The following is a 26901-nucleotide window of genomic DNA, read 5'->3' as shown; positions in this document are numbered from 1 at the left end:
CGGCTATTTATAACCTCTGCTCCCATTGACTTCAATGCAAGGTCAGGCACTTTGCCTTTCTGAAAATCAAGCTAAAAAATATTAACATTCACAAATTTCACGTAATAAAAAACATGGTGCACTAAGGACAAACTAATTAGGACAAATGGAGTCTGATTTCAGCATGGCTGATTAGAACATGAAGCATGGTTCTTCCATTGTGTGCTGCAATTAAGAGAAATTAAAGCAAGCAAACCAGACTTAAATGCAGAAGAACAACAAGAACAGCAGCAACAAAAGAGGAGAGAGCAGTGCTAATTGGGAGCTGACAATTAGCGTTCGCAGTGCCCACGGACGGAGCGCGTGCCTCCACGCGGGGCAGCAGGCAGCCCCGGGCAAGGGGTCCCAGGGGGCACTGCGCGTCCCTGGGCTCCGTGCACGGATGTCGTTCAACACATCCACGCCGGAGTCAGCGAGTGCTCACCGGCTCCCTACTTTCAGGGGGCAACCGCAATAAGTATTTTATTGCTTTGACGTCCACGCCTGCGTTCTGGTTTTAATTAGACCTTGGCATGTGTTTTCTAATTGCTTTCTATGTATGAGGCAGTACGGCATGTAGTATGATGTCGTGTGGTATTTCAATTGGATATTACCTGTAATTTTTCAGTCAAGATGTTGGACTTGGTAAAACCAAGTTGTTGTAATTGCCATTGCATTCAACTGATGGTGGGGTGCCACGGAAGTCCCAAATACCTTACCTGGATATAACTGGATGACAATTACAAAAAAAAAAAAAAAAAAAAAAAAGGGTAGAACAGCAGCTATTTTTTTGTCTTATCCAATGGCTCTGCAACTCAGCTATGTAATTGTAGGCTATTTGGATTTCACTTTTTCTGTGTCTTAAATTCTCTGTTGGTAGAGGTTAATTCATTTTCTTTCTAAAAGTATTTAGTCAAGTGGTATTTGCTTGTGCTAGTAATCATGAAGAAGCACTGCAATCAAATAACATTAATTTGAGCACATTAGTTCGGATAAGCACATGATAAAATAAAGGGAACAAACCCACAGCACTGAAACAAACAAATATGTTGAGCTTGCTTCACTGGATCCGAAGTCAGCCTGTCTGACCTGACAGCCCCTGTCCTTCAGGTCAACATGTTCGGCAAGGGGCAGTGTTCACAGGGGAGGAGAAGGGAAGGGAAGGGAAGGGAAAGCCAGACACCCCTGCAGCTGAAGGCATGGGCGGAAAAAGGGATGCTCTGCTGCAGCATTACCTGATAACCCAGGTCATTTCCCCGTGGTCTGTCTGAATGCAAGTGTAGCCGGTGCGGAAGGCAGTCATGCTCCTCTTACTGTGTGTGTTGCGCTGTTCTCTTCCTTCTCCTCCCTCCAGAAAGCACCAGGACCTTGCTGAAACTCCTCCTGTAACTGCCTCCAGAAGCTGTTCAGTGGCGCTGGATGGAAGTGGCTGAGCCAGCAAGTCAGAGGGAGGCACAGGGAAGTAGGAGCTGGGAGGAGAAACACGGGGAAGTAGGAGCCAGGAAGGGCCTTTCTGCATATGGCTGGTGTTGTTGCCCTGAACAAGTACTTAAGGAAAGTACAGGAATAAAATCAATGCATGGAGACTTTCTTTTCCCTCTGGGGATTTAATATCATCGTGGAACCTCTTCCAGCTCAGATGAAAAAATCAGGTAGAACAAGGTAGGCTGCAACAGGCCAACATGGCAATGCCACTAACTTCAGCATTCAAAAACTGGGAAAAGAAAGAAGTTGTAAGCATCTTAACAGCACGACTAATGAATTGATTGGTTAAGGAAGTAAAATACCACCCTATTTGTTTTACTTGATGAACTTCTGAAACTGATTGAGAGAGAGAACTGAGGCTGAGGGAAAGTAAAACAAAGTAAGTGGCTGCAAGTGCTGTTTGGGTGCCTGGGTTCACTTCAGTTTCATTTTTTTTAAATGAATTGTAAGCAGGTTAAATTTCGTGCTGTTGATACCACACTAATTTATGTTGTGTTCAAAAGGCTTAATAGAGATGTCATTATTATAACATCTATAATAATAGTAGTAAAAATGTACTACAGGGAAAGTGGTGCTTAACTGGCAACACTCACAGTCCGGAGCTGCGTGTAGCAGTGCATGGGCAAGGGGGCTCTTGCTAGCATCTTCCCCTTAAAACAGCTCCAGGCACATGGGGCATGTACACTGCCTGAAGACAAACCATACTATGTAGTCTGCTCCTCTCGCCTTTTTAGAACATACCTGATTATAGCCGAAATGTAATTGATTTATGATGGTGCCCCTAAGTACTTTTTTAAAAGCCCACAGGCCTGCGTGGTGGGGTGGAGAGCTTTGGGGGCTGCAAGGCTTTTTTTTATTTATTTTTTGATGTGGAAGAGAGAAAGGAGCAGTGGAAAAACGCTGGAAACAGTTCAGAAGTTGGAGAGCGCAAGTGTACGTGGAAAAGCCGCCGCAGCCTGCCAGCGTCTGCGGGAAGGCGCCGCGCCTCCGCGGTGCGGGGGGAGCCCTGCGGGGAGACGGAGCGGTGCGGGGGGAGACGGAGCGGTGCGGGGGCTGCTGCCCGCAGCGCCGAGCCCCGCAGGGCTCCGTGGGCGGGGGCGGGCGGGAGGGGCGAGGCCGGTGCGGTGCGGTGCGGCCCCTCCCCGCCCAGCCCCGCTATAGCTGCCCGGCGGGCGGCGGAGGCGGGGACCCGGCGGGGCCGGCGCCCGGCTGCAGGCTGCCTCCCGCTGCCTCCCGCTGCCTCCCGCTGCCTCCCGCTCCCGGCCCCGCTCCCGGCGCGGATGCGCGGCGATGCGGCGGGCGCCGAGCTCCGCGCTGCGGGCACTGCCGCTGCTGGGCGCCGCCGTGTCGCTGTGCGCAGGTAGGGGCCGGGGCAGGGGCAGGGGGCGGTGGCGGAGCCGCAGCGGGCGCGGACGGGCGGCGATGCGCGGCCCCGGGGCTGCTCCGTGCCCGGGGGCTGCTCCGTGCCCCGGGACCCCCCGGCCTGCCCTGCCTCCGTCCCGGTGCGCTCCCAGCTGTGCCGTGCCCGGGCGGGGTCAGCGCTGTTCCTCGGGAGGTTAAGGAGCTTAATGCATTTAATTATGATCAACGTGCGCGCGCGAGAAATAGGTCAGTTGGGATTTATGGGGAATAACCGGCCCCGAGCGGGCTCCAGCCCACGCTCTTTGGGTACCGGTGTCTCAAAAGTTCCCGATGGTTGGCTTTTCGCAAGCCGTGTCTGACGGGTCGCGCCCTGAGAGCGTCTCAGCATGCACCCCCTGCTCTGCTCAGCGTTCCTGGGGGGCTCGGGGCAGCTCGAGGCCCCGGTGGGTGCCCCACGCTGGGTGTTGCAGGTCCCATCCCATCGCACCACGCATGGGGCAAAGTGCACGGCCGGCTGGAGGGCTCTGGGCAGGGGCGCTGAGCCAGCGGCGTCTCGAGTCTGCTGTCATAGCTTCTTCTCCCTCGGTGGCATGGGACGTCCAGAACAGGTCTTAATTTTTCTGTTTAGCCTTACTCCAGTTTCCTTTTCTCTCAACGCTTCTGCCACAGGAGTCGGCAGATGTTGGTGATGCTGTTGCAGAGAGAGGTGGTCACAGCACTCAGCTGAAGGGAAGGGCTGCTGCTGCTCCCATGTCAAAGTACTCGTACAGTCCCTTCTTCTGGGAAGGGAGGAGTAACAAGGCTTGGTTGTTGAGGTTTTGAGTATTTCTGTCTAGTGTGTAGTATGGTACATCTAGTAAATCCCTGTTTCTTCCAAGAGACGTGAAATCTGATGCATCTTCTCTTTGTCTGGATTTATTTTATGTAAGTGTGGAAGTGAACCACAGAAACAGTCAGTCCATGCTACGCTTGTTTTCCCCCGGTACACCTGAAGTGAAGCATCACCAGTGCTTCACCATGCCCTTCCTACCTGCCTCTGGTGACCATCCACCACGCTAACAGATCTCGTTGGCTTTGGTTGTTCATATTCAGTGATCATGCGTTGCTTTGATCTCTTAAGTCACAATGGTTTTGTCCGTCATTTTCCCCGCCCTGTTAGTTATCTTTTCAGAGTCCAGCTCCGGGCTGGTATGCACGTGCATGGGCCTGAACAGGCAGGCATCCTCTTCACGGTTCCTTAGAGGGGCACCAGGTGGAGTTGCGCATACCTAGGGAGAGTGTTCAGGTCTCCCCAGCAGGGCTGTATCAGGTGTTCAGCTCTGCATCGACACTGCACTGCCCGCATTTCACTACAAACCTGCCTGATCAAGATACGTTACTAAGTGTGCGCCGGTAAACTTTTTCTTCCCTATTCTTTTTCTCAAAATTTACATTCTGTTGGTGCTGCTTTTCTTATAATTTAACTCCGTACGCCTGACACCGTTGTCCTACATATCAATCTGCGCTGTGTTAAACGTTTAGCACTCTCTTCTATGCTCATCATGGCATCGTTTTGGGGCAAGTCAGGAGCGCTCAGCGTGCTGTAGCATTTCTAAATAAACCAGAGTCAAGGGTGTGGACTGCAGTAAAGAAATGTGTTACTCTGCGCGGTGCAGGCATGTGGTACTTGGGCAGCGCTCGGCACTGAATTGCCTTGTTTCACTTTTCTTAGGAGCCTTTTTAGACGTATTCTCAGTTTGTGAGAGATTGTTTCCCACTTATATGCATTTTAATTTTTTCCCAAAAGCGAAGTACGCGTGCCATGAACTATCCCTGTAGCACAGCGAAGATGCCTGTACCTTCAGTTAGGTGTGAAAGGGCAAGCACGGCTCTTTGCCCTGACTCTGGGAGCGCCATCGGTTTGCACAGCTGAAAGCAGAGTGGGGAGCGCACACACAAGCAGCTGCTTCTTATGGCCAGGTGTAACATAAACTTTTTATTTGCTTAAGAATGAGAAGCAAGATAGATTGCTATTGAAAGCTGCTAGATAACAATAAATGCATGAAAATAGCATAAAACTGTTCTACACAGACTCTTACTACACGAGTAGTACTGTACTAAAAAAACAAACAACCCTTGCATCCTTGTCTTTCCCATACTGTAAAATGTACTTGCATTGTGATAAGCAGTTGCTCAAATGCCCTGTGAAACTTAAGACTGATTTTTTAGCACAGTCTGTTTATTCCCGTGCTTCCTATAGAACGTAAACTTTGTGTAAAGCCTGAAGTCCCGAACACATGTAGGTATAGCGCTTGCCCACCCACAGAGCTGCAGACCAGCACCTGCACATGCGTGTGGATGTCTCACTGACAAGTCCAGACAGCTGCATTCTGCAAAACACACCTTCATTCCAGCTGCAGAATTTGGTTTGCTTACTCCTTATTAACCACTAATATCAAAAAGCCCACGTGTTGTCAAGTGTCAAAAATAGCAAGTCCTCAGAAAAAGCCCCGTAACAGCAAGCAGTTGTACTTCTCCACTAAATGATTTAATTCACTGCTCTGTAACAAATTACCAATATGATGCTTTCTTCTTGTTTCTCTGGGCTACAGAAGCTCTTTTTTCGTAGCTTTTAGTAAAAATCTTTAATAATAAAAAAAGCTTTAATAAAGTATCACAGATGAGAACTACAATTACTTAATGGTCAACTAGTTTGGCCTTCTTGAGCGTAAATCCTGACTCTGCAAGCTACCAGGGTGACTGTTGATAATTCTGGCAGCATGTTAGATAAAAGGCTATATGTGGGGTGAGTGGGTGTAATTTGGTTCTACTTTCTGTGGAGTAGGCTTTAGAACCTTACCAGTTGCTTGCAGACGATTATTCTAGGCTTTAATCTGGCTGGGATATTTTGTCATTTTGGGGAGCATTGCTGGAACGAGGGCAGTGTGGTCCCCACGTGTGCTGTGCAGCACATCGGGGGGGCACTGAGCTGCAGGACGTGGCTGCTGGTGTGGGGCTCTGCCAGGGTGCTGCCTGAGGCCCTCGAGGTCTCTTGGGTTATGGCACTGAGAAGTCAGCTGTAATTTGTGGAAAAAGGAGTCTTGGATGTCATGCCGAACCCCAGCGGTGCGGTGGGGTAGTATCACAGTCATCTCCGTGTTGGGTACTGGAGGGTGTAGGGGTAGGGGCTCTTCTCCATGATGGTTTTTGTAGCCTAGGTGTTCAGCTCGCACCTGGCTGAGGAGGTTCTGGTAACCTACCTGGTAGTTCACCAAACAGTGACATGAAAGTGTTGGGCAGTGAGCCGATGATAGCGAAGAGACACTTGATTAATAACTGCATCCCAGTTAAAAAAATGTAATTTCCTCTCTCGTACCTCAAGAGCTATTAGGCTCTGAATTACCCTTCGCTGCCTCTGCTCATCATGCAGAGAGCAGCATCCTAACTGAAGCCCAAGTTAGATGCTTAAAACTAGATGTCATGAATACCTTTGAGGGAGGAAGAACACAGCTCGTACTGACAACTTTGGACATATGCCAATGAATCTGAGCATGTGCAAGTCACTTTGGTACATTTGGCAGTGTTTGTCCCTTTAGCACACCTCTGCTGTCCTGAATGCTGTTGGTGATGCTGCAATCACAGTGCCTCCCAGAGGTGCAGGTTGTTCCCTTCCCACTGAAGGGCTGGATGTAGCTACGGCTGTGCTCAGCTCAGACTTCACACAGACGCAGCTGACTTTTGCTGCTGGATATAACTTCTGAAGCACTTCTTTCCAGAATAAATGGCCTTTGCAAGTTATGTTTTTCTTATGCAGTCAGCGTTTTTATCTTTCTGTTGTTGGTTCATCTTCAGTTTGGTGATGGCAAGAATAAATAAAGTACATTGAAAAGTCGATGGTTATCTTGATTCCATTTTTATCAGGAAGCTGATTCTAGGTAATCAGAGCAGTGTTTGCAGAACTCACATCCCATTTACTTCTCTAACAGCAAATGTGTCGTCAGAATGACGTGGAATTGTGCAAAACCAATGGCAGTTAAGTAAAAGAGACGTTTTAGTATTCCAAATGTTGTTTTGAAATACTTTGCTCTTCTTATTTACAGCAACTTTGAAACATTTAAATTTTCATCTTCAAAAGTCAGACTTCTAAGGACGTTCATTCATTCTCCAGCAATATCTACTCTTTGTGAAAAAGCAGGCTGCATTTGACTGGAGAGGAGCTGTGTGGCAATAGAAAGCAATCAGTGTGACTTCCTGAATGCAAAATACCTTTTCAAGCTGTTTTCACGTACTGGCTGTATTTGCCTTTCAGTGCCACCAGCTCTCCGTTACGGACGGCACCTCAGCCTTTGGGGCTGCCAGTGCCTGCTGTCGCAGCACCGCCCGCGGCCTCGCCCTGGCCCTGCAGCGCCCTTCGGCGCCTTGCAGGGTGAGCAGAGGATTTTGGTCTGTGCTGTATTGCACCAGATCTCGCCAGTTACCTTAGTGTTGTGTCGCATAGCTCGTGTTTCACAAAGAATAACATTTCAAAGGATGTCTTGTCCATTTGAAGCTACTGAGAAGTGAGTGAATGTCCTTTCACAGTTTATTGAAGCAACAAATAATTTCAGTGGGTTGCCCTCACCCTGCCCAGCTGATATTAATTTTAATGCCTGCCCTCAGTTTCTGTCCACTGTGTTTTGTCATGGTTGCTAAGCTTTTCTAGAGTGGGGACTTGAGCACTCAGTATCCTGCTTCGAAAATCAAGATACTTGCACGTACTACTAAAATCACTTCCATACCTATTTTTCAGAAGTGAAAACGGTGGGACTATTTAATGTCCCTCATTCTAGGACATTTTCCTCTGTTCTGGAATAATTACTTTTCTTTTTCCAACAGAATTCTTTTTTTTTTTTTTCTAGTCTGATATCAGTCCTTTTTGCAGGATGTTTACGTAATGGACCTTTAATCTACTATTGCTCCTAATATGTTTTTTTCCAGAGAGAGCACTTTTCCATATATTTCATAGCAGTCCAAACAGCAAGACTTTTTAAAGAACTGTCATTTTTCAAGGCTCTGTTTTCCTCTTCTGAAGAAATAGTTTCAAGAAAATATACTGACAGCGTCACGTTATCGTTTCCATCAGTGCAGCTTATTGTAGGAAATGGAGAACTCTGCCCTTAAGAGCAGGCGCAGTGCTCTCGGAGGGAAATAAGCATTTCAAGCTGCGTGTAAAGACTTGCAGATTTCAGTCAATATTTGCAAGTTAATTCTCCTCCACCCGGAGCTCACGGCGGTGCGTGGGAAGCATGAGGTTGGTCGCAGCAGGCCAGGCCAAGGCAGCAGCCGGCCACCGCTGCTCCTGCAGCAGCCGCGGCAGGAGAGGAGGGGGCGCGCTCGCAGCTGGCACGCCGCAGCTCTCATGGCTCGCAGGTCAAAGACTGCAAGTGCCGTACCGCTGTGCATAGCAGTGTCTGTGAAACTGTTGTCCGTGGAGGTGGATTTGTCTAATGACTTGTTTGAATAGGCCAACACTGCCACCCAAATGTTGGCAATAAGACCTCTTGGGGAAGGGGCAAGGGAGCATGAAAGGGAGGAGTGCTTCTTGCTTGTTGTAAAATTGCTGTCAAGAACTTCTGTGGTGCCAGGAGCTTTTGAGGTATGGGAAACGATGATCAGCTGATCCCATTCGTCTTCTCAATACGACGCAAGGTTTCTGTATGAAGCTACACAGAAAGCCTAGTTTCTAAATTCCTCGTCCCCCTTGCCCAGTGCCTCTTCCCAGCTCCCGGGTGCCCTTTGGAGTGGAGCTGGGGCTGACCCCACGTGCTGGGCGGTGGCGGTGGGTCTGCTGGCACCTCCTGATGGCAAGCCTTCCCTGTGGCAGCAGCGAGCTGCTGTACGGCCCCGGTTCTCTCCCCTCTGGTTTCACTCTCCTCTGGCTGCGGGTCGCTCGGCGTGGTGAGGTTCCTTCGCGATGCTCTGAAGTCAGGTGTAAATTCTCTGTCCTCAGCAGGTCTTACTGCTTCATTATCGGTGCCCCTTTCCAGATCACTGGAGCATGTTGAGCACCACACATTTCTGCAGAGATAACGGCCTCTTGCTGTGAAAACTGACAGCTTTTCTCCCTACCTTTTATCTTAGCTGTTACAAGACAAACAGGATAACCCCTGGTTAAAAGATGGAAACAGCTCTGCCTCATGGCAGCAAAGTTTCTTTTCACGTAGTTGATGTTTGTTTTCAAATTTCATTTTGAATGCTCTACTGCCCTGTAGTCACAATGTGAAACTGCTGACTTTTGTGGATAGGGACAGATTATGACTTAATGGAAGATTAATGCTGCATTAATCTGTACAGTAAAGAGTCAGTATTAAATTTAAAACCTGTGGTCCAGAGGAGGTAGCAAGTTCCATCTTCCCCATAGTTCTTAGCTTATATTCTAGCCCCACACTATTAGTCAGCTTATGCCAAATATGTGCTCTATCTTTTCCATTTAACTTTTGAAGTTGCACTACATCTATCTACTTGTTTCAGTTGTTAGCTGCTTTCATTAAGCTGGTGCCTAAACTCTTTCTTCCATCTGTTGTTTACATGTAACATCATTCTTGTTCCTTAGATAACTAGTGATTCATGTATTTGAAGCTGATACTTGAGAGAAAAAAGCCTTTTGTGCATCTTTGTGTTAATTTGTTTGGAATCCAATGCTGGTTCAGTTCTTCCTGCTGCGTAAGTTAGGTTCACAAGGTGTTTGCCTGTACTGTGCATTTTCTAAAGGTTGCCCTGAAAACTAAAAATAAATTAAAAAAAGTTGTTTTCTTATATAAGTCATGTAGGTTACTTTCTGCTCTGATGAGCAAATAATTCTGTCTTTGATTCACAGTGGGTCACATCCAAGAAATTACTGGATAGCCTCAATTCCTACTGCAGTAACAGGAGAAAAAAAATCCTTAAAAACTACTGATGGCTTAAAAATTCTAAAACGAGGGGACACCTGTTCCATGTGGTCTCTATATCTAAAAGTTTCTTTCCTTGTGTACTTGGCGGTCTGTGAACCAACCTGACTGTTCCCTGCCAGGCTGTTTGTTCGTCCTGCCGTCGGTGTGGGTCTGGACAAGCACCACGCTTCTCTGCGGAGGGCAGGGAGAAGCACGTGCCGCTGTCGGGATCCCTGCCCATGGGCACGGGGGAACCGTTGGTCTGGGGGGGGCCCTGGGGAGCTCCCGGTAGCCGTTGGTAACCCTGCCTGGATGCCTGGCATAGCTCTGCGAGGCCGGGAAGTGTTTCAGTTGTCCACTTTCTCCTAATTTCTCAACACGAGAATGCAATGTTTTAAGGGAAATGTTGTCACGCCCGAGTAAATAACGGAGTCGTGTTAGCTACTGCATTGAGTGCCTTATTTTGAAATGTTAGGAACGCATTCTCCTCCTGCCTCTTTGATCCTTTTCCTTTAACTCCTTCGCCATCCTCTTGTCCTATCTCTCGCTGGCGCGGCACCCCAGCAGCACCGCGCGCCTTCCCCAGGCCTTCTCGGCAGCCCTGGCGCGGCCGCACCATCAGGTGGGGACTTGGAGGAGGAAGCGCAGCTCAGGAGTGAGGTCGGCTCGAGCACTGCATGCGATGGGCAGGGCAGGTCTCTTGTCTGCTGTCCCCGGTCCGTGGGCTGCACCGAGCGTCCTGCCAGCCCGTCTGGGACAGCCGTGGGGGAAAGGAGGGCAGAAACTGGATGTGTAACGAGAGAGTTTGACTTCATGTAGCAACTGGACTGTAGAACTGAATATGGACAAATTTTTTTCTTCTCATAAAAAGAGAAGGATAATAGAGGAAGTTGTCACAAACAGAGTGGATCAGCATGGATAGGTCACAAATTCCAGCGAGTCGCCTGTCCCTGAGCGTTGGTGGGGGGGAGGCTGAGGAGGCTGCACAAGTCTGTGACAGACATGGCGAGAGCTGATGGCTGATGCTCTGCCATGCACTGCCGTGGTTACATTTTAAGGTGATCTTTCTGCTCTGTTAACAGTGGATTCTTGGAGAAATTAGCCAGTAGCACAGGCAGGTATCTGGGGAATCTTGCATGTCTGTTTTTTGTTTTTTTTTTTTTCATTTTTTTTCTTTAGATGTATCAGTTTTTGAGCTATTTATTCGTTCTTCTGTAGACGTTATGGATGACTGTTCAAGAGATCAGCAACATTATCACTTTCCTATAATTTCAGACTGTTAAACTTGACAGGCACTTCTTATTGTAATGTCTGCCAAACACTTAATTTCTGTTCGGTTTTTTCCATGTTGGATACCTGCTTCTGGATGGATTACATTTAAAAGAGATCTATGTATATTTTCTAGGAGGAAAGAGTATCATCTTGCCCACAGTTCAGACTCTAATCTTGTCTTCGAATAGATGTAGTTGGTTTGGTTGTTGTTTGAGCAAGGGCTTGAAACTGGGCAGCATTTAACCTCGGGTGAGCAGTGGCAGAAGAGACAACACCAGGAAAACCTGAACTGCAGGCAGGAGGGGGCAGGCAGTGCAGATTTCAAGCCTCGGTAGAGCCCCTTTGCATCTGGTCAGTAACAAAGATGTGCGGAGCCTTCGTTCTTGCTGACCCCTCTGCTGCTCCAGTTCTCACCCGGGTGTCCCCTGGACATCCGACAGCACAGACTTGCTCTGTCCCGGGGCACCTCGGTTTAGGGGCCTTGGCTGGAGGAGCTGACCTGCAGGCTGGTGCAGAGCGGCAGGACATTGCTGAGGGCAGGGAAACCTCTCCCTGGTGCCTGCCAGCACATCGCTGCACTGCCCCGCAGGGAGCAGGGAGAGCACCAGACCTCGCGTGGTGGGGAGTGATGGGACTGGGCCTGATGAAATGGGGACTGACAGGTCGAGGGGGGCTAATGCTGCAGCTGGCAACCTAGTTGGAAAGAAAGCATGACTGAGAGCGAGTAATAAAGCAGGAGCTGGGAGACTGTGAAGGAAGAGATGTGTGGACTGGGAGGATGCTTCGATGAGTCTTTGGGAACTGGTGGGGTGTGAATTGTGAGCGTGAGCCCTCTTGGGAGGAACAGAGGCGATCAGAGGGTGCCATGAAGGGGAGCTGCAGGCAGTCCCGTGATGAGGTCCCTGTGACGAGATGGCAGTGGGGGCCTGCAGCTGCCTGAGGGGGGGGAAAGGGACAGGGAGGTGGGGATGGGCATGGGCTGAGAGCCAGGACCAGAACAGAGAGCTGGAAGGAAGTGGGCTGGGAAGCACTGGCTGGAGACTGCTCTTGCTAGAGCAGTGGTTCACAGCTTTTTTTAAAGGAGTGCTGAAAAAGGCAGCAGTACTCGTGTGGCAGGACGCACACATGTTGTAATGTTTTTTTAGGATGTAATGTTTTGGGTGTGGACAAGTTCTGCTCTCTGTGCTCTTCCACCTCTTCCAAATTGAACTTAGTGTTCCCATCAAAACTTTGTGTGTATCTTTCATGACTTCTGTGTCCTTGGTATTTCTGAATGAGAAGGAGTGCTGGTAGAGCCGCCGTGGTCTCCAGAGAGCAAAAAAATTCTCTGGAAGTATCGAGTTCCCTGTGCTCCTTTCCCTGCTCCTCCCAGCTTGTCATCTGCTTTCACTTTCAGAAGCAATGACATTGTGGTTGGGCTGTACTAACAATATTTACCAAAAAGCTTTTTCTTTTTGTTCTACTTGGTATAATGGCTTCTTGCAGAAGCAGCTCTGTGGGGAATAGCCCTTTTTTCCATAGGTTCATGAACTTTCAGTTGTGGGCAGTAACTTGGACAAGTCAGTTTCAAGCAAAATATTCAGAACAAATAGGAAAAATGGGCTTAGACTCTTTCTTTCAGGCAGTCTCTGAATACAGCAGTAGGAAATACTGATCTTGTGGTGGCACTCTTTGCTTTCCCTGCAAGCGAGCTGACCGTCAGACTAGTCTGCACTTGTGACTTCCAGCCACCCCTGGTTGCAGACAGGCTCGAGGGGGAAGAAATAAAGACCCTTTATTCGGGAAATAAGAGACAATCTTAGCTTGGTCAAAGTGGGGTTGCAGAGCCTCTTAGACACTCTTTTCTCATCCTGTGTTCATGGTGCTCAGAGGAATGCCCTTGGAGCTGTTCAGGAACTGCAGTGACAGTTTAGATTAGCTCTCCTTTCAAGCAATCCACAAAATGTCAGGATATAGATAAAGCAGTTATCTACTGTGGATGACATTGGAAAGACCATTTCCTATTTTATTTTTAGCCCATGAGAAGGTGGGGGAAAAGAGCATAATGGCATATCTGAATCACTGAAGACACTTGCAACAGTCATTTATTTTCATTTCCTCAAGTAATCCTTTTATTTTGCAGCATTGATGACGATGTCTGTTTCTCTTCTGCCAGGTCTCTTATTTCTTTGGATGTGATGAGTCTTGCTCCTGGCATCTCTTCCAGGACTATGTCTTTACCGAAGATTCACCTGTTCCTGTTGCTGGGTGATTGTGCTCACTCCCCTGCACAGAGAGAACACTGAAACAGACATGCAGTGATACGGTTCCTGGCATATCCTGCATCCAGGATAAACATGAACATATGGTGCCAAGGAAGTTTGTTGCGGGCCCGAGATGAAGATAAACACTACAAGCTGTTATTTCAGAAGGGTAGCATAGGATGAAGATTGTTGTAAAGAAAACAAATAGTGTTACAGAAACAAAAATTGGATTCATACTGACATCTGTCAGGGCTTCTTGGCTCACCCAAAGAGGCTGCTTGAGCTGCGAGTCCCCGTTAGTCCTGCTGCAGCTGTAGGTCACCTCGCATTCTTCCTCACACATGAATGTGGGACACGATAAATTGCACGGAGGGCTGGGGCACTCTCATGGAAATTAATCTTTTGTCAGCTGCCAGCTTGGGGCAATGGCAGAGTCTGATTTAGCTCCCAGTTTGGACAGGGAAATACAACATAATAAGAAATGCATCATCTGTTAGCCTGCACTGGCTTGTTGAGCGCTAGTTAGCAATCAGAGAAAGCCCTTCTGTTCCTGGTGGCCCTTCTAGATTCTAGTCATCTCGCGACTTTCCTTTCTGAGATGTCTGTTATCTTTAAGTAAAAGTGTTCCATGCCCCCACCTAGTTCCCAAAGAAACAGAATGGATGCATGGATTTTTTTTTTTTGTAGACTTTATCTCCTGTCGGTAGAGCAGTGTTTGATCTTGCAGAGTGAAGGTGGTGGCCTTCCTGGTGAAGGCATGCAGAATGCATTTTGGGGACCCTGTGGTAGGGTAGGAATTAAGTCAGAAGAAGAGATCAAGTCTCTGTACTCTAAAATGTTTTTTTTTCTTTTTTTTTTTCTTTTACCAGAAACAAAATAATCATATAAAGTGCAGTTCAGGAAGGGTTTCCTGTAGAAACTGCATTCAGCCCAAGGTTAAGATGTGTTGCTTACCATATCACTGCTAATATGGGTTCCTAAACTTGTCATGAAGAAAGTAAAATTTGTTTCTTATTAAGCAAGTGAAGAAAACAAGGAAGGCAAAAAACCTGTCAGCATCTGATGTTTCATTGAGATGATATGGCTTGGGTTCACTGCCCTTCTTCCAAGAAAGAGCTGATAAAGCCTGAAAATGTAGTAGTTACTGATTAAATGTTTTACAAAATCAGATAAAAGCACATGATGATATGGTTAAAAGCATGTAATACTTAGCAGACACCTGACTTTTGCACAAACAGAAATTGGGCAACTATTTGCACGTCTGAAAAAAGTGCATCATTTCAGAGGACGTGGGGGAGAAAAGGCCGTCGCTGCTGCCTGTGTGTGCCTGTAGGGAGGTGTGTGCCAGAACGTCCCGTCGTGCCTCGGCGCTTCCTCCGTCCCATTGCTCCGAGCCAGCCGGTTCTCCAGCAAGGCTGCGTGTTGGAAGCCTGCAGGTGCCTGGCTGGCACAGATGAGAAATGGATGCTTTTTTGGGAAGTCCACAGTTACATAAACGGTGGCTGTTGATATTATTTAAAATTCAGTACCTAATGCTGTGCAAAAATATACGTTCTGACACTGGGCAGTGTGCACATGTGCTTGTCATGAGACTTACAGATGTTGCACCAAGTCTGTGAGAGCTGAAGACTTCAATCTCTGTCTCCCCATTTAAGCAAAAGACAGCTTCCCCAGAAGTTTGTTCAGGGGTGTTAGTCTTCTCCACCATGCGTGAGAGATGCTGTAAGCTCTCTTGTGACTGAGGGCACATGGTTCAAATGCTGCTCAGCAGTGGGTGCTGGGGATGTCTGCTGTTGGGTGCCTCCTGCCGCCCCAAGCCCCTTGGCCAGTGTGGGCTCCTGCTGGTCATGCCCGGCCCTGGCCGCCCATGGGTGCTCCTGACCAAAGGGCCAGCCTTGGCGAGATGGCCCCAGTCTTCTCATGGAAAATGGAATTGTATTTTTCAGGTCTCAAGTGTGTGTGCCAGCTGTGCGAGCACACCAACTTCACCTGCCAAACAGAGGGAGCGTGCTGGGCTTCGGTCATGCTGACCAACGGGAAGGAAGAAGTGGTCAAGTCCTGTGTCTCCCTTCCGGAGCTGAACGCTCAAGTCTTCTGCCACAGTTCCAAAAACATCACAAAAACCGAGTGCTGCTACACAGACTTCTGCAACAACATCACCCTCCGCCTGCCCATAGGTACGTACTGCCTGAATGCAAAGTGATGTGCAAGTGCTTTGTGATGGCATGGGAGCTGCAGAAACATTAGGCAGAGAGCACGGCTGTGAGAGCAGCTAATTTGGATTTTAAAGGCTAGCTGTAAAAGCAAAAGCTGTTTTTTCCCAACTTAGGAAAAACTAAATTGTGACTACGTTTAGGGGAAAGGAAACTTCTCACATTGCCTTAGATGTTCCAGACACTGTCTTTTGTACCCCAGGAGCTGTTAACCATGAAGACAAAAGGAGGTGTCTGGATGAAACAGCCTTATCACCTTACAGATCTTTATAGGCTGGGGCATCTTAAGTGAGTTTGTGGTTTGACTTGGCATTAGTTTAGATCTTGGGAAGGTTTTGGCTGGCATACAGGGGCTTCTCATGTGGCATGGATCAGCAACCCACTGCAGCTGCAAATTGGTGGTTGTGGGGAGCCAAGCACCGTGTGTTGCTGAGCGAGCGGATCATGTGTTAACTGGTGCTTTGCCAGGAGATAATGAGGACCTTACAGCCTAAGATATACATCCTAAGATGTTACTGCAGCCAATGTAAAAGATCTTCATTAGATAGGTTGGGTAAGAATTCAGACTAGGGAGGTGTGGAAAGAAGGCAATTGTAGACACTTGTTGTGAATGGCATGTGGGAAACCCAGCCCCTGCTTTTGGCCAGATGAGGGTCTGGATGCTTGGTGAGCCTGCACCAGGATGAAGCAGCCCCGGCACGTGGGGAGCTGCTCTCCCTGTTCCCCTTGCGAAGACTGCGTCCTGCCTTCCTGGCCTGGATCGCCCAGCAGCTGCTGCAGGTCGTGCAGGCACGTCGCTGTGTTGGAAGCCGCGTCTGCAGCTGTGTTGTGATGGGCAGGGGGCAGGAGTGACATGGGCTTGTGTGGTACCTAGGGCTGGCTTGGCGGGGGCGAGGAGAGACGCAGGATACAAAGTCATTGCTGGGGGAAATACTTATGTTTCAGCAATTTTATAAGTCTGTCTTCAGCTTTTGGCCTCTGCAATTCATTTTAGCGGCTTGTAGGGCAGCTTTCGTTCTGTGTTAAATCGGTATCATTGATTCTTGCCCAGCAGACACAGGAAGGTGTGAGATTCCTGGTTCTGCTGAGATGGAGGAAAAAGATTTATGCTTCCAGGAGCTCTGTATATTACGCAGTCGGTGCAATACTCAAGTCTGTTAGATTCAGAACTGTGTGGTGAAGTTGATTTGGTCCATTTTAAAAACATATATTTACACTATTTTTAGATTTAATTACTGATAATATACTTCACTCTTCTCTCCAGTAAAACTTGTGCTTCATCCAAGCTTTTTTGAATCAGCTGTCGAATCTACTACTTCAACAAATGATACCTTTTTATGTGTAGTTACAGTAGTGAGAGATGTTACAGATAAGAAAGATGTGAAGTAATACATAATTTACAGTTGTAATTTGCACTTCAGCTGCTATTGTAGAGTAGCTAACAGAATTAAAACCACCTGTTTCTGTGAGCATTTGGTACTTAAGATACAGGAGGGCAGACTCAGCTGTCAGTGAGGGGAAGGACTCCTGAAAAGTCAGGTTCCTAGAGGGGGCACTGAAGGAGATGGGCTTGGGGTGGGAGGGCTGGGAGACTGCAGCTGGGGGGGGAGGGGTGATGGTGTGCGAGGAGACCCGTTTAGGGGACACTTAGTGCCATGTCAGCAGAGACACTTGCTACTATGCAAGTAGTGGTAGTACGAGTTGACTGAGTGGTGTGCAGATGGATGGATGAGCATTTTGAATCGCTTATCCGTGGAGATGCAATCCACTCTGCTTTTTCAAGCCCATTCACAAGCTGTGTTACTTCTCTTCTTCAGTTCATCGTTGCCTTGCTGTCGTCTGCATGCTGAAGATGTTTTTGCCTCAGGGCCTGCAGACCCCGCAGGACAGTGCCCGTGCCTGCCGCAGGTGACGTGTGCGTGGCCCACGTACCTGCACCTGAGGGGAGCAGCGGTGGGAGCCTGCAGAGTGCTCCGTGGGATCACCCAAAGGGAGTGTGGCCGGGCTGGCCCTGGGGATTGTCGGTGTCTGGTGCTGACTGAGGGGCTGGGCGCTGCCGGAGGGGGGTTGGCTCCCACGAGCATCCATCCCCTGAGCACCTGGGCTGGGTAGCGGCCTGTTGGCTGGGGGGCTGCTCTGCTGTGTCCAACCTGACCTAAGGAGTAAGGGTTTTTTGGGTATATGTCTTTTGGTCAACAACAGAAGGGAGATAATAGTAGTTATGCTCTAGATTTGTAGAAGCAAAAGCTACACCTGTTCAGGTTGGGACGCTGGAAACTTGGGAGAAAGCTGCGATTTTTAGATGGAGTGGAGGCTTGTCTGTCTTCCTAACACTTGAACTGGTAGTTGCAAAACCTCTGGTTACGTGTTTCAGTACCAGAGAAAGTTACTTAATTTTTAGCCTGAGCCCTTTGCTCTAAACATTTGGGGGAATTCACGTTAGTCAAAAGTTTACAGCACCAATGTTATTTGCTTGCTGGTCTTGCTGGACAGCCCTTTTCCAATAATTAACATTATTTGAAAGCTTTATTTAGGCTCCAGCAAGAATAAACTTTCTTAGGGGTATTGCTGAGTATGTAGGTGAAAGAGCTGGGCTGCAGGAGATGGGGTTGTGTCGGGCCCACTGTGCTGCAGGAGGCCTTGAGCTGGAGGGAGGCCTGCGGGCCACGGGGAAGGCTTTGGCTGCTGCTACCTCTGCTGACTCGGTGGGGGGGTCCTTCGCTGAGTGAGATTCTGTTTCCAAAGCAACTTTTAGGCTACTCCTTGCTCAGCTTGCATCTTTTCTTCTTTCATTCCAGTCCTGTGTAATACTTGGACATTATAATTGAGGTCTTGGACTCATCACTGAGGAAAGAAATGTAAAATGGAGGCACCTTAGCAAGTAACCAGTAGGCACTGCAACTATCAGCTGGTGTGATTAACAAAATAAAGTAAACCAGAGGAAGTTCTAAGTTTAGTAATCAGTCCAGGATCTTGCTGAAGTGGTAAAAGTTTCATTTCCACTGCTGTGTAAGGATCAGGCCAGGATTCACACAGCCGGGACTTGTGAAAGGGCTCTGCTCAGGGTGTGCTCATTTAAGTCCCCAGAGAGAAGTGGTTGGTCCAGCAGCCCACATGTGGTGTCACTTCATCCTCTGGCACGTCACCACACACCTCCTGAATGGCTGTTCTCGTGTTGGCTGTCCCTTGCCAGCGGTGGCAGGTAACCAAGCCACTGCGTCTGTCCATTGGTGCCTCACTTGGCCATGCAGGCTTTCTGGTCTTTAACACATATCTGCTTTGTCAAGATGCTAATTTAGGCCAGCCACCCTCTCTTTAAAAGAGTAATAGTTTGGTGCCTGGTACAGACATCTTAATATGGGAGTTAAATGTATATCAACATATATTTCCACTCTGCAGATCCTGGTTTAAGAGTAGAACACATGGATATGGAAAATTTGCCATTAGGCAGGATTAAATTTCACTGAGGAGAAGTGTTGGGAAGGTCCAGGGCAGGGCACATCCCTGCCAGAAGGCAGGAGCTTCTGCAGGCTCTTCCCACCCAGTTCCTGCAGCCCCTGCCAGCCCGGGGGCCCAGGCCTCTCCAGCAGCTCTTCTTCGTGCCCACCCACTTCAGCTCGGCTGCGTGTCAACTACCAAGGGCTCGTGGTATGAAATACCGAGAGTGACTGGGAAACAATAAAGTGACGTGCACCGTGAGGATCTCTGAGGCAGAAAGCAATTTGTTTTTTATCTGATTGCCCATGCATGAATTTCCACGGTAAGGCTGCAGATGGCATTGCGTGCCTCATTCAGCAGCAGAGCTGTCCTTGCTGTGTCGTGTGCGAGAGGAGGTTGCTCTTGTTCTGAGTTGGGGTTTTTACCATGTGTAAGAAAATAAACATTTCTAAGGGCAGATGCAACCTTCATATCTGCTTTTTATATACTTGTCATGGATTTCATCACAATATTTTTGCATTAACAGGTTATATATTTCAAAGTGCAGGACTGGTTTTCAATGATTAGGGTTTTTCTGTGTTACCCTGAATTTATTTCCAGTTTCCTTCTATTTAAACTACAACACTTTCTGCCCAAGCCGGTGACCCGAGAAGACCTTTCTCTGTCAGTGGGGTGTCATATCAGGTCTACAGAAAATGGTCTGCATGCTGCTTCCTTGCTGGTTCTTTCGATGAATGTGTCTGTCTACGAGAAATTGCCTGTGTTCACCTCAGCATGTTGCAGACTGTTTTAAGGACTTGCTAATAAGATCTTGAAGACTTCCTCAAGTTGTAGACTGGTGTCTCACAGGGCTATCAGACCGTATTTCAAATTAGGGAGATGGTCCTTGTGATCTGTCCCCACCCCACTTGTGAGAGGGCTTTTGCCCCCTCACAAGCCTGTTTATAGGTGACAGGCCTCTACCTGCAGCCCTGGGGCAGGTGGCTGGAGGTTCTCATAACTCGATGCTTACATTTGGTTATGGTGGAGGCCGGTGTTTGAGCCCAGCATGGCTCAGTACATACAGGCTGGGGAACTTGTTTCCCATCTCTTCTCCAAAGCAGCAATGTTGGTGTTGGCTTCAGTCACCTCCTTCGGTGGAGGCGGTGACTCAACAACTGTTGAACCCAAGCCTGAAGGTTCAGACTTCTTAGGCTTGTTACCAGGTGCAGTAATCAGGGCTTTCTTGAACTCGCATGTTGTCTGTTTATAGATGCGTGGGAAAAGTTCATGTGACTGTCATTCTAAACTCTTGATCTCAAAACACCTAGTGATATTGAATATTAAGTCTGTCTTTACAGATACTGAAAATTGAGGCTGTATGGGCACTGGTAGGTTTGCAAAGTTGTCACAGGGTTATGGGCTTTCAGACCAGCCTGCTTTCAGTGACTGCCTAAAGAAAACCTCGACCTCTATGAGAAGGAAGTTGGTGATGTGTTCAGACTGTACAATAACGCACCTGTGAGTTGGTGGGAAAATCGAACACAACAAAAAAGTCTCTGTAAAAGCTTTAATTCTAAAGCTTTTCCCCCCCCCCCCTCTTCAAATTTACCCCTGTGGTTCCAGCAAAAAGTGCCACACTGCTAGAATGATATCTGTGCTCGCTCTGGGGTCCTGGCGGTGCAGCATCTCTAGACTTTGAAATGAAAAATGTATTGTTCTGTATTTATATGATGGAAAATGAGTCAGAGGAGTGGGGAGGCTTTATGGAACAAGATTAAGATACCAGTGGAATTAACAAACTGAATTATAAGTAATTTGCCAGCTCTTCTCTTTGCTGTCGTTGCCCAAACTGTGCAGTCACAAAAGGCACTCATCTCACCTACAGAGGTACACAGCAGGATGAAAGAAAGTGGAATATAGAACAAATCCTAAGAACAAAAATTCCTTGGACACATTCATATTGTTAAGAAAGATGATTTGTACTAGCTAGACTAATTACCAGGCAATATTTCTCTCTCTTTTTTTTAATATCGTCTGCATGTTTTTTGTTTTTTTTTTTTTTTTTTTATGAGCAAATAATTACTTTTCACTACATTTACCTCTTTGAAAATCCCTAAAGACATTAAAACCTTTTTAGGTGAATGGAATGCACAGATTTATTAATATTCAAGAAGTCAGATACTGCTGTACTAGTTTATAAGGTACATAGTAATCCAGAAAATTAGAAGAATCAGCCTTCAACTAATAACTTGCTGAATGAAATCAAGTATTTGAAAATATATTATAAGGGAAATACGTTCAATTGTTTAAATGTAAGAAAAAGCAGTAACTTTCTGTAACTTAAAGGAGAAAAAAAAAAAAAAGATCCGTATTAAGGAACATGGTTATAAAGGATCCTGAAGGGCAGATGTACGAGCAAGCTGCCCTGCTGGTCAGGGTTCAAGGCAAGGCTCTGGCTTTCCTTTTTCTTTATTCTTGGCATTCATTGTCTGTTATTGAACACAATGTAAAGGTTTCTCTTTGTTTTCCCAGTACTAACATCCTCAAGAATAGCTTAGAAGGAAGGTGCAGAGAGAGTGAAGAGACAAAAGACAATTATTTCACTAACTTTTCTAAAATGTTTAGTGATGGATAAAAATAGGGAGGATGGGGAATGCAGCAAAAAGAAAAGAGGAAGGGAAATATTTTGGTATATATTTTTGCTCTTCTTTGAGGCCACTTTGTTTCTTCTGAACTGATGGGTTTGGAAGCCAGTGCCAGAGTCCAATGCCAACACTAACAGCTTGTGTTACTACTCTGCTGCAGTGCAATAGTAGAAACTTCATTTAGTTGATTGTTTTCTGTTTTGAGTTTTTGATGAAAAAGATGATGTCCGCTGTGGCACGGACATCAGGACAGAGGTCAGGACTGGAAAAGGAAGGGAGAGGAAGAGCTTCTGCTGACCAGCTTCCACCTGGACCCTGGGGCCCTGCAGCCTGCTAGTGGCTGGCTGAGCTGGCCAGGAAGCTCTGGAGCAGAAGTGATCACTAGGACCTGTTTAGGCCACTGTGAGGAGCGCAGGATCCAGTAGCAGCTGTCCTGAAGACCTTAGCCTCTGAATTATACACGTTCTCTGCTTGGCCATTAGGAGGTTAGCTGCTTGTGACTCAAAGCACAGCTGGTCAGCATGGATTGTAGTGTGGTGCAGAGCTGCTCGGAGATTAAAATAACTGCATGAGATGTACTAAACCTGTTCCCTTTCCATGTTCATCCAGTTTAGTGCTGTACCACTGATGCAATTCTTAGGATAATCTCCCATTTGGACTGATCTGAAGTTCTCCTTGAAAAAGGTCCTGTAGGCAGAGCTGCAGCCTGTCATAGCTGCTCTGTGAATATGTAATTTGGCAAATATTTCACATGCTGTTGAACATCTTGGCTGTCCCAGGTTCATGTTCTCCAGAGGAATTTGTAAGAATACAGCCATTTGAAGAGAAGGCAGGGGAAGGGACAGGGAATAGGGGAAATAGGAATTTAGGTAATGCATCTGTTTATCTTGCAGCTGTATCCCTGATGGCTTTGCTTGAATCTCCAGATCCTTCAGCAGACCTTTCCTAGATGATTTCTGAATGTCCTAAAAGGGATGGTGAAGTTTGCAGTCGTGGTGGAGACTGGAGAAACTTGATTTTAGTCTCTAGTCCAAATTATGTATTTTTGAAATTGTTTAAAAATATTCTGTACCTCTCATTAGAGCTCTGCATTAGATACAATATATTTTCTAACAGCATTGGAAAGAATACATATTTTTTTCCACCTGAGTAGTTTAGGAACTTAAATATGAATAGTTTAGGGCTTTTAGAAGTCTAAAGGTTGCCATTATATGTTAAAAAACAGGCAAATGCTGCCGTGTGTGAGAAAGTCTTTTCCGTTGGAGGAAAAAGAACTTTTTTTTTTTTCTTCTGCCTAAAAGCACTCTTTTATTTACACAACTTGGAATATAGTTGTACCATATTGTGAAATTGCTAAAGATTGCCAGATGTGCTATTTTTGTTTCATGCATGCCAACATGTCTTCAGGGTCTATTCTTGATCAGTAAGTCATTGAATAATACATTAGAAATAAGATTGCAAAACATTTTGATTAATGGTGTTGATTTAATAGTTTTAGGTAGTCATGAGAGATTTTCTTATTTCCCAAAGTGTTTAACATTGCACAACTGCTGTAAACATTACCACACTTATTTGGTGATTTTGTCTTAAATTACTGTTTGTACCTTGTGTGCTGCGTATTTTGCACTTGTGCTATTCATCACTCCTTTGGCATGCAGCTTTGCTGTGGGAAGCCGCAGGGGATCGCGATGTCCCAGCCCAGCAACAGCGGGACATTGCGGGGCATGGTGGCGGTGCCTGCTGCAGGATGCCATGCCGCAAGGCGTCAGCACTTGAAGATGGCCTACGACCGAATGTGAAGCAGAAAGCACAACGCTGGCAATTCTCAAGTCTCCCGTGTGCGCTCTGTGAAGAACTGGAAGGGGTTTGAGTAGTTGCCAGCAGCCTTGATCTACACTTTGGTACAGCCAGTAGACTAAGGGAGGACAAATGTGGTCTCCAGCTGACTCCTTCCAAGAAACTTCTCTAGACAGTCAGGATCTCTTCATTTCCCAGGAACTTGGTGGAGACCCCGTGCAAACTGCCCTGGGTGCCTCAGCTCCCAGTCTCACCGCTACCTCGCCTCCTGCATTTGAGCGCTCTCAACTTAAGCAGCATCCCAGAGGAGACCTGTAAGCATCACTGAACTTGATTTTATTCTGAACAACTGTTACTGCCTAAGTCATGCCTAAGTTGGCATCTGTTTGTATTCCTGATTCTGGATGTTGTCTTCTTGAGTGGATGTGAGAGTGTTTAAGTTTTGGTTTTGCCTCACTGATGTCTCACTCTGAGTCCCCAGGATGGCCGTGAGCATCTTTGTCTCTGTGTCCCCTTGCCCATCCTCCTGTGTGAGGCAAGTTTTCTTTTGCTCTGTGCCCAAGGAGGTCAAAATGTGCCTGTTGGCCTGCTGTACTCGCTATGTCCCTGCTAGACCTGCCAGCTTCTCCAGCCTGCCCCACTGCTTGCCTGGCTCCCAAAGCACCATACTGAGAGGGAAATATCTTTAAAAAATAAGTTATGCAAAGTTCTCTCAGCCTGCACTGCTATTGTTTAACAATACAAATTATGCTTTATATTCAGTAAAAATGTCAGGTCACTTTGGTGCTACAATTTGAGACATTTTTTTACTGATAAGAATAGTTTTTTTTTTTTTTTCTTAAAGACATGCTGAGTGATTTTTTTTTTTTTTTTGGTGCTCCAAAATTCTGCCATAAAAGCTCTTTCGTACAACGTATAACCAGTGCACTGAAAGTTCAGAAATTTTCATGTCCCCACTCCAGAAGCCCCGGATGGATTGCTGTGCCATTTAATTCTGTTTGCAAATCTGTACGCCAAACCTAGATTTGCAGAATGTATGACATAGAATTGTAGACATAGAGACTGCCGTAGTATGGCTTTAATATTAAAATCCCATCAAAATTGGTGCTTTCTTTTAGGTTCATTGTGTGAGTCAGGAGTATGCCCTGCAATGAAAGAAGTGGTTGTGGGAGTGCACGTTTCACCACTCGCCTTGCTCAGACATCAGTATTTTGTGCTTGTTTTCATCACCCAGTTTCAGGAAACCACGGAAAGTTTTTTTTGTATATACATAGATATGTATATAATTTTAAGATTAAAAGAAAGCCAACAGTAACTGTTACCCTTTTTGCCTGTACAGGTTTGCCACCTGTGACATCCAAGCTTGCAAGGGAACTCACAAGGCTTGAAAGAAAAAAAATAAAAAGGAACTAAATGGAAGATTTTGAAGAAGTTTGCTTCTGGCAAGAATAGTGCTCTAGAATGGAGGATGCTGTGAAAATGGACAAAAGGGAAGGACCAGGAGGGGGATACGTGAGAGCAGTGAATGTGCATGATGGGAAGGGGCAGAAGTGGGCTGGCAGAAGACCATGTGGTGATGAAGTAAAACGTCTGTCCGGCAGAAGCAGGTGTGTGCATGCGATGGAGGCTTGCAGACAGGAGCAGGAGGCGCGGGCGAAGAATGTCCCATCAGGACTACTGCTTGCTTTGCCTCCCATAGCCATTCCACGGGGGCAGCACCCACAAGCATGGCAGGTGCCTAAGGTCACTTGCAGCTGGAGCAAATATTTCATAGGAGGACCACCTGTCAGTGCTTCTTGCAGGAAGGGATGATTGTCGCTTCAGTTCGTGGGCACTGCGTTTGTGTGCCTGTCTCCAAAGACCGCACACGGAAACACCTTTCTGAATGTCTCTTCCTGCTGCTCGACTGTTGCTGTTCAAAGCCTCACGAGTTTTTTTCCTTTTGATCTTATTTGCATGGGCCTAAGGACAATAAAGTTGTATATTTTCTCATTTTATGTTGTTTTTCAGCAGTTGGTGGAAGGAATGGATATCTCAAAGTGCCTTGTGCATGTTTGTCTTTACCAGCCCCTGCTGACACACAATGAATCTGCCTAGGTCTGTGTGCGGGGGCATCGATTTGGGCAATGCACTGGAAGTCCTGTGGTTGGTACGCCAACCACCCAAGCCCCTGCTCCTTGCCCTGGCTTGTTGCACCAGGTGCACACCTCTCCGTGCAGCTGGGAAGCCCTTCCCAGGGCCCAGCACACACAAAGCTGGTGCGTGGAGTGGCGAGCAGTTGCTCAGCCCTGCGTGCCTGCACAGCAGGCATGGCCCCACAGTGCCCAGAGCCAGCTGCGGCACCAAAGCTCGTGAGATAAAGGATACCTGCTTTCTGCGCTTCAGCAGTCCTCCGGAGGAACTTTCTGGCATGCGGATGCAGTCAAAAACAGCTTAGGAAATCACAGCATCGGTTAACGAGCAGCAGCCACAAGGAAGAATCCTGCTTGCAAATCCTCTTATGAATCTGCCAGCTAACCCTGTGAACATCCTGTTGAAGACTATTAAAGGAAAAGCCCGTGGGCAAGATGTAGTGACTTTGCTTTCAGAATGGTTTGAATTGTATTCTGTGAATAGACACGGGTCTGTTGTTAACTTTTTATTTTCTTTTCTTTTCTCACTTATTCAAGTGCATCGTGTTAAAAAAGTAAGGGAGAGAAGAAAAAGGACCAAATTAACTTTGCACAGCTAACTGCTGATCCTGGCACTTCTGAATCACGGAGTGCATGCCTTGACACTGTCCTTTGAAGAAAAACTGCTTCAGTCAGAGTATTAACTGGAGGAAAGTAACTGTCCGTACTGAGAGCCAGGGAACTCGTCAGGCTTCTGAGACTCCAGAGCAGTGTCTGAGCTCCAGAGTGCTTCTGTGTAGTGTCTCAGCTGCTCCCAAACTGCAACACACTCACTGCCTAGCACTTTCCGAAAGGGAAAGAGGGCCTTTTTTTTTTTTTTTCTAGAACTACTACAGGAGTGACTTTGTATGGTGTGACGGTGATGATTCTTGAATCTTCTGTAGCCTTTAGGCCCACAATTTGGAACTTGTGATTCAGTGTGCTTTGATTCAGAGTGGTTGTTTTTTTTAGCTTATTCACAATTTTGTGGGCATTAAGGAGACCAAGTGCAAGTAAATACCATAATAATGTATTCCTGCAGCATCTTGGTATGTTTTTTACCCCTGTAATTTTAAATTGGAAAGTGATGTAGAACAGTCCCGTTTCTTGACACTTGTAAAATATAACTTTGTGAACACAAGTTTCAAAGTGTTCTGTCTTAGAAATCTTTTTGTTGCCTCATTTACTATATCTTTGTATCCCCCTATGCATTAAGTGTTAGGGAAACAGCTTTTCCAAGGATTTGGTTTGGGCTGGGACAGTGCGTTGAGAAATCTGTACACGAGCCGTTAGGAGAGGGAAGGGCACGGTGCTGCCGATGGTAGAGCTGATCGGGTGTGTGGCACCACTCAGTCGTGCCAGGTGCGGGGCCGAGTCCCAGCCGTGCCATGGGTTCCTCGCACCCA

The 26901-nt window shown here is 47.0% G+C and overlaps 1 protein-coding gene and 1 long non-coding RNA gene across 3 annotated transcripts in view; both read left to right on the top strand.

The window, feature by feature from the left end:
• Positions 1–1299: 1299 nt before the first annotated feature.
• ACVR1C (activin A receptor type 1C) overlaps positions 1300–26901 on the top strand; it is a 36859-nt gene continuing 11257 nt past the window's right edge. The window contains exons 1-2 of one of the 2 annotated variants that reach the window (XM_040562552.1): positions 1300–1680; positions 15217–15447. In XM_040562552.1, coding sequence (XP_040418486.1) covers positions 15294–15447 — 154 coding nt within the window. In that variant the 5' untranslated portion in view covers positions 1300–1680; positions 15217–15293. Of the gene's footprint in view, positions 1681–2692; positions 2864–15216; positions 15448–26901 lie in introns of those variants that run through there. The other variant, XM_040562551.1, reaches the window with a different exon arrangement.
• LOC121072683 lies at positions 17115–26636 on the top strand. Its single transcript, XR_005821366.1, has 2 exons — positions 17115–23659; positions 24685–26636. It is a non-coding gene; the product is annotated as an uncharacterized LOC121072683 (long non-coding RNA).

The sequence above is a fragment of the Cygnus olor genome, chromosome 6 (assembly GCF_009769625.2).
Source record: "Cygnus olor isolate bCygOlo1 chromosome 6, bCygOlo1.pri.v2, whole genome shotgun sequence".
NCBI lineage: Eukaryota > Metazoa > Chordata > Aves > Anseriformes > Anatidae > Cygnus > Cygnus olor.
This window is presented reverse-complemented; position numbering and strand designations above follow the sequence as displayed.